Raw genomic sequence first — 16,511 nt, forward strand, 5'->3', positions numbered from 1 at the left:
CTTGCATGTGCACATGTGCAGTCTATATGGTATGATATGTTGGGATGTATATGTGTGCAAAGGTGGGTCCCCTATGCACATGCGCACAGGCGGAGTCAGAGGATGTTGAGTGTCCCCCTCCATCACCCTTCTGTGAATTTCCTTGAGATACTCTTGCAGGGATTCCAGAGCTTGCTGTTTCACCAGCCCCAGCAATCCTCCTGTCTCTGTGCCCCACAGGACTATGATTGCAAATGTGTATGGCCACACCCAGCTTTTTACAACAAAAGATCGGAATCGAACACAGGGAGTCTTGGGCCTCCTTAGGCCCTCATGTTTGCTCGGGAAGTTCTCTTAACTGCTGAGCCTTCTCTCCAGTCCTGTCATTTCTTTTTTTTTTTTTTTTAATATTTTATTATTTTTTTACTTAATTGAGAGAGAGAGATACAGAAATAGGCAGGTAGAGAGAGAGAGAATGGGCATGCCAGGGCCTCCAGCCACTGCAAACGAACTCCAGATGCGTGCACCCCCTTGGGCATCTAGCTTACGTGGGTCCTGGGGAGTCGAACCTAGGTCCTTTGGCTTTGCAGGCAAGCACCTTAACTGATAAGCCATGCCTCCAGCCCTGTAATTTCTTATAACACACAAGTACTTAATATAAGGTTTGTGAAATATAGACAATCTTTAAACAACACATTTAAAACATATATTTTGGGGGCTGGGGAGATTGGTTCATCTAGTAAGAGTGCTTGTTGCACAAGCATGAGATCCTAAGTTCGTTTTTATTTATTTATTTTTGGTTTTTTGAGGTAGAGTTTTGCTCTAGCCTAGGCTGATCTGGAATTCACTGTGTAGTCTCAGGGTGGCTGTGGGTTCCTAGATCCTTGCTCTGGGGCTGGCTATAGTCCCTGACCCCAAAGGTGAATTCCAGGTCAGCCTGGGCTCAAGTAAGACCCTACCTCAAAAATAAATATATATATATGTATATGTAATTTTGTACCTATTTATTTTTTATTAGTTTTTTGATCGTTTTTGAGGTAGGGTCTCACTCTAGCCTAGGTTGACCTGGATGGAATTCACTATGTAGTCTCAGGCTGGCTTTGAACTCACAGTGATCCTCCTACCTCTGCCTCCTGAGTGCTGGGATTAAAGGTGTGCACCACCACACCTGGCCCTATTTATTTTTCTTTTCTTTCTTTCTTTTTTTTTTTTTTTTTTTCCAAGGTAGAGTCTCACTCTAGTCCAGGCTGACCTGGAACTCACTATGTAGTCTCAGGGTGGCCTCGAACTCGCAGCTATCTTCCTACCTCTGCCTCCTGAGTTCTGGGATTAAAGGTGTGCGCCACCATGCCTGGCTCTTTTTTTTTTTTTTTTTTTTTTTTTTGTATTTTTTAAGGTAGAATCTCACTCTAACTCAAACTGACCTGAATTTATGGTGATCCTCCTACCTCTGCCTCCCGAGTGCTGGGACTACAGACAGATATATGCCCCTACGCACTATGCCAGCCTATCATAGCTATTCTTTTTTTTTTTTTTTTTTTTTTTTTTTTGAGGCATGGTCTCACTCTAGCCCAGGTTGACCTGGAACTCACTCTGTAGCTACAGGTTGGCTTTGAATTCATGATGATCCTCCTACCTCAGCCCCTTGAGTGCTGGGGCTGGGATTAAAGGCATGTACTAGCTTCATAATAGCTATTCTATTTTATATTAGCTGGTCTAGGTATAAAGTCACTCTGTTCCCACAAGTGATTGCAAATGTAAAAACAGAATATGTTCTTTTAAATTTTCCTGAAAGTATTAGATTCAATGGCTAGAGTATTAGAACTGGATAAGATATGAAATAACACATTTGAGCATTTTTTTTCTGCATTTGGTCATTTTATAGTTTAGAATGGTTAATGTGATTTTATCAGGGTCATATAGCTAGTCATTTTCTTTGCTGTTTTTCTGTACTCAAGATTCTTGGTGGGAAAAATTTTTTTTAATTATTTGCCAGGTGTGGTGGTGCATGCCTTTAATCCTAGCATTCAGGAGACAGAGGTAGGAGGATCACTGTGAGTTTGAGGCCAACCTAAGACTACATAGTAAATTCCAGGTCAACCTGGGCTAGTGTGAGAATCCACCCCAAAAAACAAAAAGAAGCCAGGCATGGTGATGTATGCCTTTAATCCTATCCAGGAGGTCAGCCTGGCTAGAGTGAGACCCTACCTTAGAAAAAAAAAAGAGAGAGAGAGAGAGTTTAGTGGTTGAGGCTCTTGTCTGCAAAACCCAACCATCCAAGTTCAATTCCCCAGTGCCCACATAAAGCCAGATGCATAAAGTGGTGCACATGCATGTGGAATTCATTTCTAGTTGCTAACAATAAATAAATAAAATTGCTTGCAAATAAATAAATAAAAATATTTGTTTAAAAAAAGATTCTTGGGCTGGGGAGATGGCTCAGCTGTTCAAGGTGCCTGCTTGCAAAGCCTGCAGGCATGGGTTTAATTCCCCAGTACCCATGTAAAGCCAGCTACACAATGTGGCACATGCATCTGGAGTTCATCACAGTGGCAAGAGGCCTTGGCACAACCGCTCTCACTCTTTCTCTGTTTCTCATAAACAAATAAACAAACAGACAAACTCAGTGGTTAAAACTTCTCATTATTCTTTGTACAGTTCCCTATGTCACGGGAGATATCCAAGATGAGCTCCGTAAGAAAGCAAAGACAATTGGAAACACTGTTTGTGAAGATTTTAGAGAAAGTAAGAGTCCCCGTGGGTCAAGCAACTGGGGAAGAAATTTGGCAAAAAGCCATAAAGCCACTTGGTCCAAGGAACACATTCAAGACTTAAAGTACTTCCTTCTCCCCATCCTTCCAAGCCTTGAGCCGAGTCTGCTCTGAATTTAATGTGCTTTAGCTCAACATGGTGGTACATACCTATAGTCCTAAGTCTTGGGAGGCTGAAGCAGGAGGGTTGTGAATTTGGGGCCAGTCTGGGTTATGGAGTGAGACCCTATCTTACAAAAAAGAAGAAGGAGGAGGAGGAGGAGAAAAGAAAGAAAGAAAAGTTGGACTGGAAAGATAAGTCAGTGGTTAAGGTGCTTGCCTGAAATGCCTAACAAGCCAGGTTTGATTCCCCAGTATCCATGTAAAGAAAGATGCTCAAAATGGAGCTGTATCTGCAGTTCATTTGCAGTGGATAGAGGTCCTGGTGTGCCTATTCTCTCTCTTTCTCTCTTCTTGCAAATAAATAAGAAAAATATTTAAAAAGAAAAGAAAAAAGGAATTCAGATATATAGATATATATATATGAAAGAATCTGTAAGCATTACATCTGGGTCTTTTGCTTCTCCCAATATGCAATATGCAATGTCACCAAGTGGCTACAGGGGCTGGTGTCACAGCTCAGGGAAGAACACCTGCCTTGCTCATGGAAGGCCCTGTGTTTGATCAACAGCACCTTAAACACAAACACAAATTAAAAAAGAAAAAAAAAAGGTTACTATGTGGGCTCTGTGCCAGTCTGGGGTAAGGTGTATGCATCTAAACTTGTCATCTACTGGAGTGAGAGCCAAGTGGCTAACCTCTCTGTGCTTCTGTTTCATCACATGTCAGTACCTCACAGTCAGGGCTATAAGGGTTAAATGATTACAGAACATGGATAACACTCGTGCCCAACAGCTGTGAGTGCTCTCTTAGTAATGCCATGTTGGTAGTATGCAAGTTCTAGTCCAGCTCTCACCTTTCTTATAAGCACTAGAACCACATTCCCACGTGCTTTCTATGTACCCTAGGATAGAGTAACTCCAACTGATTTTCTTTTTTGTTTGTTTGTTTTTTGAGGTAGGGTCTCACTTTAGCCCAGGCTGACCTGGAATTCACTATGTAGTCTCAGAGTGGCCTCGAACTCATGGTGATCTTCCTACCTCTGTCTCCCGGGTGCTGGGATTAAAGACATGTGCCACCACACCCAGCTCCAAGCTCTTTTTGACTCACTACAGTGCCCTTTGTTCTTCTTTCTGATCCTCTGATCCTGATATTTTGATTTGGAGACAGGCTCATGTAGCCCAGGCTGGCCGCAAACTTCTTATGTAGTGGAGGCTGACCTTGAACTCCAGATCCTCCTACCTTCATCTTCTGAGTGCTAGATTACAGGCAGGTATTACCATGCCTCACCGATGTCACTTCTTTGTGAAAACTGCTCCAAATCACTAGGCACAACTAATTTCTCTTCCACTAATATTTTGTCTTGTTTTGTTTTTGTTTGTAGGGCCTCATTCTAGCCCAGGCTGACCTGGCACTCACTCTGTAATCCCAGGCTGTCCTCAAACTCACAGTGATCCCCCTACCTCTGCCTCCCAAATGCTGGGGTTAAAGATGTGCACCATCATGCTCAGCTCTTAAACCAATGCTTTGAACACATACCTTACTAACTCATCACACCATATTGTAATTCTCATATTGTCTCTCTCTCTCTTCCTCCATCCTTCTCTCTTTCCTCCCTCTCCTCCTCCCCTCCCCAGGGATAGAAAGCCTCTTAGGCATTTTAGTCTCACTGTAGATGAGCACAGTGCTGGCCACATAATAAATGATCAGTATAAATTTGTGACATTGTATTAAGTTCTAATCCAACCTGCTCTTCACTGTAGGTGTATAGACAAGGCAGTACCAGTGTAGTTTCTGAATCTTAGCAACACGTTGGGGCTGGGGGTGTAGCTTAGTGGTAGAGAATTTGCCTAGCCTGTATGAAACCTATGTAAGTAAGTAAATAAATAAATGGCTGGAAAGGTGGTTTAGTGGTACTTGCTTACAAGCCTAATGGCCCAGATTCAAATCCCCAGTATGCATGTAAAGCCTTATGCACAAAGTGGCACATGCATCTGGAGTTTGTTTGTAGTGGCAAGAGGCCCTGATGTGCCTTCTCTCTCTCTCTCTGCTTGCAGTTAAATAATTAAAAAAAAAATAGAGCTGGAAACATGGCTTAGTGGTTAAGGCACTTGCCTACAAAGATTAACAACCCAGGTTTGATTCCCCAGTACCCACATAAAGCCAGATGCACAAAGTAGCACATGCATTTGGAGTTCATTTTCAGGGACTAGAGGCTCAGGTACATCCATTCTCTTTCTCTTTGCACACTTTTTTTTTTTAATTTTTTTTTATTTATTTATTTGAGTGCGACAGACACAGAGAGAAAGGCAGATAGAGGGAGAGAGAGAGAATGGGTGCGCCAGGGCTTCCAGCCTCTGCAAACGAACTCCAGATGCATGCGCCCCCTTGTGCATCTGGCTAACGTGGGACCTGGGGAACCGAGCCTCGAACTGGGGTCCTTAGGCTTCACAGGCAAGCGCTTAACCGCTATGCCATCTCTCCAGCCCTGTGCACACTTTTAATTCCAGTACTGTAGGCAGAGATAGAGGGATAGCTGTGAGTTTGAGGCCAGCCTGAGACTACTACATAGTAAATTCCAGGTCAGCCTGGGCTAGATCTAGACCCTACCTCGATAAACAAAAACAAACAAAAAAAGAACTTTCAAGGGCTGGAGAGATGGCTTAGCGGTTAAGCGCTGGCCTGTGAAGCCTAAGGACCCCGTTTTGAGGCTCGATTCCCCAGGACCCACGTTAGCCAGATGCACAAGGGGGTGCAGGCATCTGGAGTTCGTTTGCAGTGGCTGGAAGCCCTGATGCGTCCAGTTTCTTTCTCTCTACCTGTTTCTCTCTCTGCCTGTCACTCTCAAATAAATAAGAATAAACAAAAAAATATAAAATAAAAAAAATAAATTTCAAACTTTATACTGTTTTGTATCACAACTACATTTAGGAATCATCTTTAAAAATATGGTTATAGGGCTGGAGAGATTGCTTAGTGGTTAAGGTGCTTGACTTCAAAGCCAAAGGACCCAAGTTCGATTCCCCAAAACCCATCTAAGCTAGATGCACAAGATGGTGCACATATCTGGAGTTTGTTTACAGCAGCTAGAGGTCCCAGGCACCCATTCAATCTCTCTCTCACTCTCTCTCTCTCAAAATAGATAAAAATTAAAAAATATTAGGTGGGTATGGTGCCACACACCTTTAATCCCAGTACTTGGGAGGCAGAGGTAGATGAATCACTGTGAGTCCGAGGCCACCTTGAAACTACAGAGTGAATTCCAGGTCAGCCTGGACTAAAGTGAAACCCTACCTTGACCTCCCCCACAATAAAAAATAAAATAAATTTATTTAAAAAATTTAAAAATATGGATATAAGGCCTGTAGTGTTGACACATGCCTGTAATCCCAGTATTTGAGAGGTGGAAGCAGGAGAATCAGGGACTCATGATCATCCTTGGCTACACATTGAGTTCAAGGCCAGCCTGGGTTATATAAAACCCTGTTTCAAAATAAATAAATAAATAATATGGATGTGTATTCAGTCATGGTGGCTATAATCCTAAAATGTGTGAGGCTAAATAAGGAAGATGGAGAGTTTGAGCTAGCCTGGGCTGCATAGCAAGTTCTAGGCCAACCTGAGCTTTTAGATAGCAAGTGTTGTAATGTAACAGATGGATTTATGAATTCTACCCTAGAGATAAGCAATGGGGGGGGGGCACTTAGTGTTTTCAAATGTCTAAGCTGCTGCTAATTCTAGTTTAGAAAACAACATTAGAGTTTTTGAATGTATGCTATGATAACAGCCTTTGGATCAAGTTATCTAACTTCTCTGTGCCTAAATTTCCTCAGCACATAGATTCAATGTATTATACTCTGTGGATGTTGTGAGGTTCAAGTGAGCAAAGTTCCAAGGACTGTGAAACATAGTAAGAGCTATGTAAATATCAGCCTTTATTCACATACCCATAGTGTGAAATCTCAAAGTCTTTTATAGCATCTTTCTCTTTCTCTCCCTTCTCTAGACAATGAAAGAGGAGATGATTATCTTCATCATTGATGAGGCCCAGTTTGTGGACGTGACCTCCTGGGTCTTCATAGAGAAGCTCATCCAGACCCTCCCCATCTTCATCGTCATGGCCCTGACCCCCTTCATGGAGCTTCCCTGTGCAGCCGCCATCAGAATGATGAGGAACAGGAACACCACCTACATCAAGCTGGGCGTGGTGCCGTCCGAAGAAATCCGCAACAAGGTCTGTTTTGACCTCAGTGTGAACAGCATCCCCACAGAGCTGGACTCGTAAGTAACTGGCTTCTAGCCAAGCTTTTCCCCCGGGCTGGACTTCATCCGATCTGTTGAGTCCTGTCAGGGCTTGTGCTGTCTCGCCTTTCAAAGGGGCCACACACTGTCCAGTGGGATGAGTGTGGCTCACCCCTCCCCAGCACCATCCCTGTTATACTTCTCAACATTTGTGCAGTTGGTCTGTTTCCCTTTCATCAAGCATTGCAGATCACACCTGCAACTAAATAAGGCCTTACCTGCACAGCAAGAGTGGGGCTGTACCGGGTTCTTAGTCAGAGGCAGATATGGAAAACTGACTGTCTGGTGAGTGTGTCCCAAGCTTGTCAGATCCCTCTTCTGAGATCCTGACTGTGAACTCTTAGGAACCAGACAATAATGTTCCCTCTTCAGCTGGCTGTTTACAAACTGCCTTGGTATCTGCCATTCTGTTCTTTTCTGTTTTGCAGCAATATAGCTATGGCTGGCCTCATATTCACTATGTAGCTAAGGGTGGCCTCAAACTCATGGCCAGCTTCATGTCTCAGCCTCCCAAGTGCTGGGATTACTGGCATGAACTACCAGTTCTCTCTCATGTCATTATTATGCTCCAGTAGGGTAAGGGCTCATGTATTGTGTATATGCGTGTGTATGCCAGCATCTCTGGCTACTACAAAACAAATGTCAGGTGCAAGTCAGGCATGGTGGCACATGCCTTTAGTCTCAGCACTTGGGAGGCAGAGGTTCCAGGAGGATGGCCATGAATTCGAGGCCACCCTGAGACTACATAGTGAATTCCAGGCCGGCCTTGGTTAGAGCCAGACCCTACCTCCAAAATGAAAACTAAATAAATAAAAAGAAGTCAGGTGGTTGTATCACTTTTCTCATCTGGCTTTACAGGGGTTCTGGGGAATTGACCCCTGGCCAGCAATGCCTTTAACCATTGGGTCATTTTCCCTAGTCCCAAAAAGGGCTCATTTAATACGACTTCAGGCATGGATATGAGAGAATTGTATATATGTATGCATAAATCTAGCTGAGCATGGTGGCACATACCTTTAATTCCAGCATTCAGGTGGCAGAGATAGGAGGATCACTGTGAGTTTGAGGCCAACCTGAGACTACGTAGTGAATTCCAGGTCAGCCCAGGCTAGAGTGAGAGATTCTACCTTGAAAAACTAAGGGAAAAAAAAAAAACAAAACACCTGCATCTACCTTTAAAATTTTTGGGTTTGGCCAGGTGTGGTGGCGCATACCTTTAATCCCAGCACTTGAGAGGCAGAGGCAGGAGGATTACCATGAGTTCAAGGTCACCCTGAGACTACATAGTGAATTCCAGGTTAGTCTGGGCTAGAGTGAGACCCTACCTCTAACCCCTCCAAAAATTGTTTTATTTATTTATTTTTATTTTTGTTTTGTTTTGAGACAGTCTTGCTATTTAGGCCAGCCTGGCCTTGCACTTGAGTTTCTCCTGCTTTATCTTCCCAAGTACTCGGAGTACAGATGTACTACCACATCCAGAAATTTTAAAATATTTTATTTGTTTATTTATTTATTTGAGAGAAGGAGATAGAGAGCAGCAGATAGAGAAAATGAGCACACCAAGGCCTCTAGCCACTGCAAACAAACTCCAAACGCATGTTCCACCTTGTGCATTTGGCTTATGTGGGCACTGGGGATTTGAACCTGGGTCTTTGGCTTTTCCAGAAAGTGCCTTAACCAATAAGCCATTTCTCCAGCCCACATCTAGCAATTTTATTTTATAATGGGGATTGAACCCAGGGCCTCACACATTCTAGGCAAACACTCTACCACTGAGCTAAATCTCCAACCTGTGTTGAAATTTTGATCTAGCAATCCTAAATTCTAGGAATCTATTGCAAACATATGACAAAAAAAATGCATAGTGCTCTGTGGACAGCTTTCATTGAAGCCTTATTTGGATTACTAAATTCAGAAGAAATCCAAATGTCCATCTCCAAAGCACCAACTTCAATAAGGTCATGTTTAACCCTCCTGTGGATTATTGTATAACAGAAAAAGAAAGTAGAATGATCTACTGACATGGAGGGATGACCAGATGCATTGCTGAATGAAAAAGCAAGGAGTAGTCCAGAAATCAGTGTGTATAACATGCCACCCTTCACCTAAGAAAAGGTAAGATAGAGGTGTATGTGTGGGAGGGTCTGTATATATTTTAGAAAGGAAATATTGGAAAAATTAACTAGAAACTAATCAAAATTGTTACCATGACGAAGAGAAGCAAGACAGAGAATGTGCCCTTTTATATACTTTTAACTTGGAGAAGATATAAATGCATTACAAAATTTAAAATTGAAACAAGGGCTGAGGATGTAACTCAGTGGCAGAGCACTTGCCTGGTAAGCATACATAAGGCGCTGGTTCAATCCCTGTGACTAAAGAAAAGCAAATTCAATCCCCAAAACTTGAAAATAAGCTGAAACAGGTGGAGAATGAGAAGAGATCACAATACTTCCAAGTGGCTAAGCAGACTCCATTTTCTTGTGAAAGAGGGCTCTTCCCCCTGACCTGGTGGCCTTGTCTCCGCTGCAGGTACCTGGTGGAAGGAAGCTGTGGGATCCCCTTCTACTGTGAAGAAATGCTAAAAAACCTCGACCACCACAAACTTCTCCTTTTCCAGCCAGTGGAGTCCGAGGAAAAGACAGCTATGACCTGGAGTAACATGTTCAGTAGGTCTCGCAGTGGGGGCTTTTTCTCTCTCCTCCGTCACTAGGGCCTTCCAAGGAGAAGGTAGCAGGGCTGGGCGCTGCTTCCTGTGAGCCCAAGGGCTTGGGGGAGGCAAGAAATACTGGATCTGATACCTAAAGTGTAAGAGAACTTAACATCGCCTGTGACACATCGGGCTGGCCTAAAGAATGAATAGCTATGACAGACAGACTGAAAAATCATAAGGCTCCAAGTCAGAACTAAAAAAGGACTTGGATGTCACCTAGAAAAAAAAAAAACAAAAAACTTCCCATGTTTTCCAGAAATAAAATTGGTAGCTCAAAGTGAATCATCAACAAGGGTCCCATACTAGGGAGATGTCCAGGGGGACGCAGTGCGAGGTGATGGTGCGAAAGAGGCCGGGCCGGTTGGAAGTGCAGTGCACGGAGGAGGGAGGGGAGGAGGGAGGAGGCCGAGGTCTCTGCAGAAAGTAGAGCTAGGGTAAGGCTGAGAGCGCAGGCTCCAGCGTCGGCTCTCCCTTGATGTTCTGCGTCGCCAGATTCTTCAGCCCTAAGCCTGGGACACCTGAGGCAAGAGGAAGATGAGGGAACTCTGCCACATCGCTTCTTAGGTCTCAAGGTGCTGGAGGTAGAACCCAGGGCATCCTGATGCATGCTAGGCAAATGTTCTACTACTCAGCTAACGCCTAGCCTCTCTGTTAAATTTATTTTTCAATATTTTTGGGGTTTTTTGTTTTGTTTTTTGTTTTTCAAGGTAGGGTCTCACTCTGGCCCCCAGGCTGACCTGGAATTCACTATGGAGTCTCAGGGTGGCCTCGAACTCATGGTGATCCTCCTACCTCTGCCTCCTGAGTGCTGGGATTAAAGGCATGCGCCACCACACCCGGCTCAATTTTGTTGGTTTTTTTGAGATAGAATTTCACCTGGTTTTTTTTTTTTTTAATTTATTTATTTGAGAGCAACAGACACAGAGAGAAAGACAGATAGAGGGAGAGAGAGAGAATGGGTGCGCCAGGGCTTCCAGCTTCTGCAAATGAACTCCAGATGCGTGCGCCCCCTTGTGCATCTGGCTAACGTGGGACCTGGGGAACCGAGCCTTGAACTGGGGTCCTTAGGCTTCACAGGCAAGTGCTTAACTGCTAAGCCATCTCTCCAGCCCTCACCTGGTTTTTTGAGGTAGGATTTCACTCTAGTCCAGGGCATCCTGGAATTCACTATGTAGTCTCAGGGTGGCCTTGAACTCACAGTGATCCTCCTACCCATGCATCCTGGGTGCTGGGATTAAAGGTGTGTGCCACCCCACCCAGCTTTGGCTAAATTTTTACTTATGGCATTCTCTCACTATGTTTCCAGGCTAGTCTTGAATTTATGGCCCTCCTGCCTCAGCCTCCCAAGTAGCTGAGGCTTCAGTCCCGTACTGCCATACCCAGCTCCAATTTATTTATTTAATGGTGACTTACAATAAGTGATGTTGTTTTTACAGCAATAAAGCACTATGTACATTAATGTCACTAAACCTATAAAATCAAAATTTCTTCCTCTCAAACTTTTCTTTTGGTTTTTCGAGGTAGGGTTTCACTCTAGCCCAGGCAGACTTGGAATTCACTCTGGGGTGGCCTTAAACAACTTCTTCTTCTCCTTCTTCTTCTCCTCCTTCTTCTCCTCCTCCTCCTCCTCCTCCTCCTTCTTCTTCTTCTTCTTCTTCTTCTTCTTCTTTTTTTTGTGGAATGTCCTTATTTCTCTGTCAATTTGAATGGACAGCTTTGCTGGATAAGGTAATTTTGGTTGACAGTTGTTATCTTTCAGAACTTGGATGACATCATTCCAAGGCCTTCTGGCTTTTAAATTGTTGAGTAATCTGCTGTTATCCTGATGGGCTTGCTTATAAGTGACTTGATTTTTCTGTTTTCAATGTATTTTCTTTGATTTGTGTGTTTAGTAGTTTAATTATTATATGGAGGTGCGGTGGTTTGATTCAGGTATCCCCATAAACTTAGGTTTTTCTGAATGCCATATACCTAGCTGTTGTCAATTTGGGAATTAAACCCTTCTGAAGGCAGTGTGTTTTGCAGGGAGGGCCTATGGGTATTATAACCAGTTTCCTCCTGCCAGTGTTTGTCACACTCTCCTGTTTCTGTTGTCCATCTGATGTTGGTCAGGAGGTGATGGCCACCCTCTGCTTATGCTATTGTTTCCCCCTGCCATCATGGAGTTTCCCTTCAAGTCTATAAGCCAAAATAAACTTGCTTTTTCCCCATAAACTGCTCTTGGTCAGGTGTTTTATGTTACCAATGTGAACCTGACAGCAATAGGTGATAAGAGGTTTCTTTCTGATTTTGTCTGTTTGATGTCCTAAAGGCTTTCTGTATCTGCACTGGCATCTCTTGCCCTATTTGGGAAAAATTTCTTATATGATTTTGTTGAAGATACCTACTATGCTTTTGGAGTGAAATTCTTCTTCTATTATACCCTGAATTCTTACATTTGATCTCACCATAGCATCTCAAATGTCTTGAAATTCCCATTCATACCTTCCAATTAGTTTGTCTTTCTCTTTGTTGGACTGTACTAAATCTGTTACTATGCCTTCTAGTTTAGATATTCTGTCTTATCCTTGATCCATTCTACTGGTGAGGTTTTCTACAGAGTTTTCTACTTCACTTACACTGTTTTTCATTTCTAGTATTTCTGACTGGTGTTTTTTCATTATTTCTATTTCCTTACTCATGCCTTGCATTAACCTCCTTATTTCATTAAGTTGCTTTCCTGTGTTCTCTTGGGATTCCTTCAGGACTTTGTTTTCTTCTTCAATTACTTTGATTTCTTCTTTGATATCTTTGAACATAGATATTATCAATTTTTGAATTCTTTGTCAGGCATTTCATCTAAATCATTCTCACTGGAAGACATTTCTGATGGATTTATAATTTTTGGTGGAATTTTATTGCCTTGATCTTTTGTGCTTCTAGCCTTTATTGTAGAGGGGTTTTTTTGCATCTTGAGTTAATTTGATGCTTGGGTTTTCTAATTGTCTGCAGTATTCTTAGATGTGTAAATCCAACTTTATATATCTTCATGGTGGGAGTGCAAGGTGCCAGGTATGGCTCTTATATTACTCCCAAAGTAACAGCAGAAATGACCCTAGGTGTTGAGTTTGCCTGCTCTGTAAATATTCTAGCAGACTGGGTGGAGCAAATTACTGGCAAATTCTAAAATTCAACTGGGTAATATATATATTAAATCAAAACCAGCATAGAGTATTTATGTAAGAGTGGGTATTAAAACAAACAGATAATCTAATAATGTCAAAGTCCCTAAGGGTATGTATTGTCCCACACTCTTAATCCTGTCAACTGGGAGGATGAGATTTCTGTTATGAAATGGGTTCCAGGTCAACCCAGGGCTGAATGAGACGCTGCCCCCAATAATGACAGAAGAAAAAGACAAAGGCTCTATGAATCAGGAAACATCAAAGATAATAGTCAACACCAAAATCCAGCTTATTTTAGGCTGGTAAAACCAAGATTACATCAGTCAAATCTACCACATAACCTGCCGTGACATGGAAGGTGAGATGAGCACTTCCGGTGCAGGCGTATGTACCTGGCTTTGTGTAGGTAGGCCCCATTAATTTCAGGGATGATTTTTAATCTCATGTATGCTGAGTACCCACCTCGGTTCCTCTCTGTTGCGCTGTGGACTTGGTCAGGCTGTTTGGGTTGCTGGATCTGGTGTTCTGATCAGCTGTGCTGGATGCTGTGTAGCTGGGAGGTGGTTTGCCCATAGTTTGCAGCACCGAGGGTGGCTATGCAGGGTTCCTGGAGATGTACCGGAGCTGCTCAGCTGGCCCCGTTTGTGATCTCCTTCAGCAGCTGCTCAGCTGGCCCCTGCTGTCTTCCCCCTTCAGGTCTCTTGACTTTGCAAGTTGGCTGGTGTGAGCAGAAAATCCCTTCTACTGCTTCTGCAGCTCAGGCAGAGCCAGACAGTCACAAAGGTCTGCACTGCAGCAACAACGGATTCTGGCTGCTTGTGGTTGCTCAGGGTCTCTCCTGCTTCTCTGCTGAGGTTGATAATTCCTTATACACCTTCACTTTTTGGTAGAGGAGTGTATTTTGCTGTTTCCCTGCTTCCCCCCCACCCCCATGAAGCTGCTTTGGTATGGCTACTACACCACCACCTTACCAAGAAGTCCTCCTGAATTTTTTTTTTCCTTTTCAGACTAATTTTATTGCAGTAATTATTTACCAATTAAAGGAAGGAAATATGTAAATATAAATACCACATAGCATGTTATTATGTTATCTGTTTACTTTTTCATTATTTAGTCGGTGTTTGTTATGAGGTACTTTTTAAAAAATATCTTATTATGTATTTATAAGCAGAGAAGGGGAGGTGAGAGAGACTATAGGCACACCAAGGCCTCTTGCCACTGCAAACAAACTCCAGATACTTGTGCATCAGCTCTCCATGAGCACTGGGGATCTGAACCTGGGCTGCCAAGCTTTACAAACAAGTGCCTTTAACCACTGGGCCACCTCTCCAGTTCTATGAGTGCTTGTAAAAATAATCAGCTAGCTATGCGTGGTGGCACATAGCTTTAATCCCAGAAGTCAGAAGGCAGAGGTAGTAGTGAAGGAAAACACCCCAGCAGGGGGTCCCCCACACTCTGCCCGGATATGGCGACACCCCAAATCACTCATGAGAAGCGGTCTTGATGCAAACTGCAAGAGGATTTTATTCCGAGCGCGCTGGGGCCCACAGTCGTACACCTCACAGGGGTAGAGGACTGCAGAGCCCCAAATGCAGGAACAGGACAGTTTTTATAGGGTTTCTAACAAAGCCTGTGCATTAGACCAATTATTTTTTAATATCAGGAGCCCGCAGGGTGTTAGCCAGTCAGTTTGTGCCACCCCATAATTTCTAAGCCAATTAGTTTAATTTGTTCAAGCCCCTCGTGGACCAATCAGTCTCTTATGACCTTGGTGGTCAGCATTTGTGCAGGTCCTTGGGTGGGAGTAGCAGAGTGTGGTACCAGTCTCCTATGACCTTGGAGGTCAGCCTTTGCGCAATTCCTTAGGTGGGGGTAGCAGAGTATGGTATCAGCCTCCTATGACCTTGGTGGTCTGAGGCAGGCTGGTACAGCTTATGGTGCGAGCTACTAAGGCTTACAGTGTGGGCTATTAAGGCTTATAGTGTAAGGCTTATAGTGCAGGCTATTTATAGAAACCAAATAAGTGGTTCACTTCATTACTCATTTCCCATCCTTGAGGGCTATCTCATGCCCTTTTACCTAGTTTTATATTAGGAGCGGGCTCTGATATAATGAGAAGAGGGATTCTTCACTTGCTTCCAACAGAGAGTAAAGCCTGGAGTTTGAGGTATGCAGGGGCCTGCTTAAGCTCCCCTTGGAGCGTGATAGTATTTCTGAGCTTCTGAATTCTTGGGCCTTTCAGTAGAATCACTGTGAGTTCAAGGCCACCCTTCAGTTATAATAATATCCAACTTGCAAACAAAAAAAATAATAGGGCTGGAGGGATGGCTTAGCAGTTAAGGTGTTTGTCTGTGAAGCCTAAGGACCCAGGTTCAATTCCCCAGGACTCACGTAAGCCAGATGCACAAGGTGGCACAGGCATCTGGAGTTCATTTGCAGTGCTTAGAGGCCCTAGTGCATCCATTCTCTCTCTATCTACCTCTTTCTCTCTCTCAACTAAATAAAATACTAAAATAATAATAATAAGCTATCTTTCCTTAAAACTCTTGTGACACTGGAGAGATGGCTCAGCAGTTAAAGGTATTTATTTGCAAAGCCTGACAGCCCAGGTTCAATTCCCCAGTACCTACATAAAGCCAGATGCATAAAGGGGTACATGCATCTGAAGTTCATTTACAGTGGCAGGAAGCTCTGTCCAACTCCCTCCTTCTCTCTGTCTCTCTGTCTTTCTCTCTGTCTCTGAAATAAATAAATAACTTTAAAGAAAATAAATAAAAAAATTTTTCATAGTTTTTTGATTTTTCATTGTAGGGTCACACACTAGCCCAGGTTGGCCTATAATTCACTATGTAGTCTCAGTATGGCCTCAAACTCGTAGCAATCCAACTACCTCCACTTCCTTCTGCTGGAATTAAAGTTTTGTGCTACCACACCAGGCAAAATTATAATTATTATCTGTGTGTGTATGTGCACATGTGTGTGTGTGCAGGTGTGCACATGCCATCGAGTACCTGTGGAGGTCAGAAGACCACTTTCAGGTCCATTTTCTTCTGACCACCTCATTTGAGGCAGGGTTTTTCACTTTGCTGTTTTGTTTATTCATTTTGATTCATTATTATTATTTTTCGGTGATTTGGTGTTCTTAGGGTCTCACTCTACTCCAGTATTCACTTTGTAGTCTCAGGATGCCCTCCAGCTCATAGTAACCCTCTTCCCTCTGGGTCCTGAGTAAATGCTGGGATTAAATGTGTGCACCACCACATTGGCTTTCTGCTATTCTTTTTTCCTTTTCTTTCCTCCTCCTTCTTCTTTTTGAAAGACAGAAATAGGCAGAGAGGGGGAGAGGGAGAGAAAATGGGTGAGCCAGCTCCAGTCACTACAAACAGACACCAGATACATAAGCCACCCGGCTGACATGGGTCCTGGGGAAAATTGAACTTGGATCTTTTGGTTTTGCAGGCAAGCACCTTAACCACTAAGCCA

At 43.3% G+C, this 16,511-nt stretch overlaps 1 protein-coding gene across 2 annotated transcripts in view; it reads left to right on the forward strand.

Moving 5' to 3' along the window:
- Adcy10 (adenylate cyclase 10) overlaps positions 1 to 16,511 on the forward strand; it is a 105,631-nt gene that overhangs the window by 44,915 nt on the left and 44,205 nt on the right. Inside the window, exons 15-19 of one of the 2 annotated variants that reach the window (XM_045135982.1) lie at positions 2,638 to 2,724; positions 6,856 to 7,130; positions 9,684 to 9,820; positions 13,088 to 13,121; positions 16,175 to 16,191. In XM_045135982.1, the coding sequence (XP_044991917.1) occupies positions 2,638 to 2,724; positions 6,856 to 7,130; positions 9,684 to 9,820; positions 13,088 to 13,121; positions 16,175 to 16,191 (550 nt within the window). The remainder of the gene's footprint in view (positions 1 to 2,637; positions 2,725 to 6,855; positions 7,131 to 9,683; positions 9,821 to 13,087; positions 13,122 to 16,174; positions 16,192 to 16,511) is intronic. The other variant, XM_045135975.1, reaches the window with a different exon arrangement.

This window comes from Jaculus jaculus, chromosome 1 (assembly GCF_020740685.1).
Source record: "Jaculus jaculus isolate mJacJac1 chromosome 1, mJacJac1.mat.Y.cur, whole genome shotgun sequence".
Taxonomy (NCBI): domain Eukaryota; kingdom Metazoa; phylum Chordata; class Mammalia; order Rodentia; family Dipodidae; genus Jaculus; species Jaculus jaculus.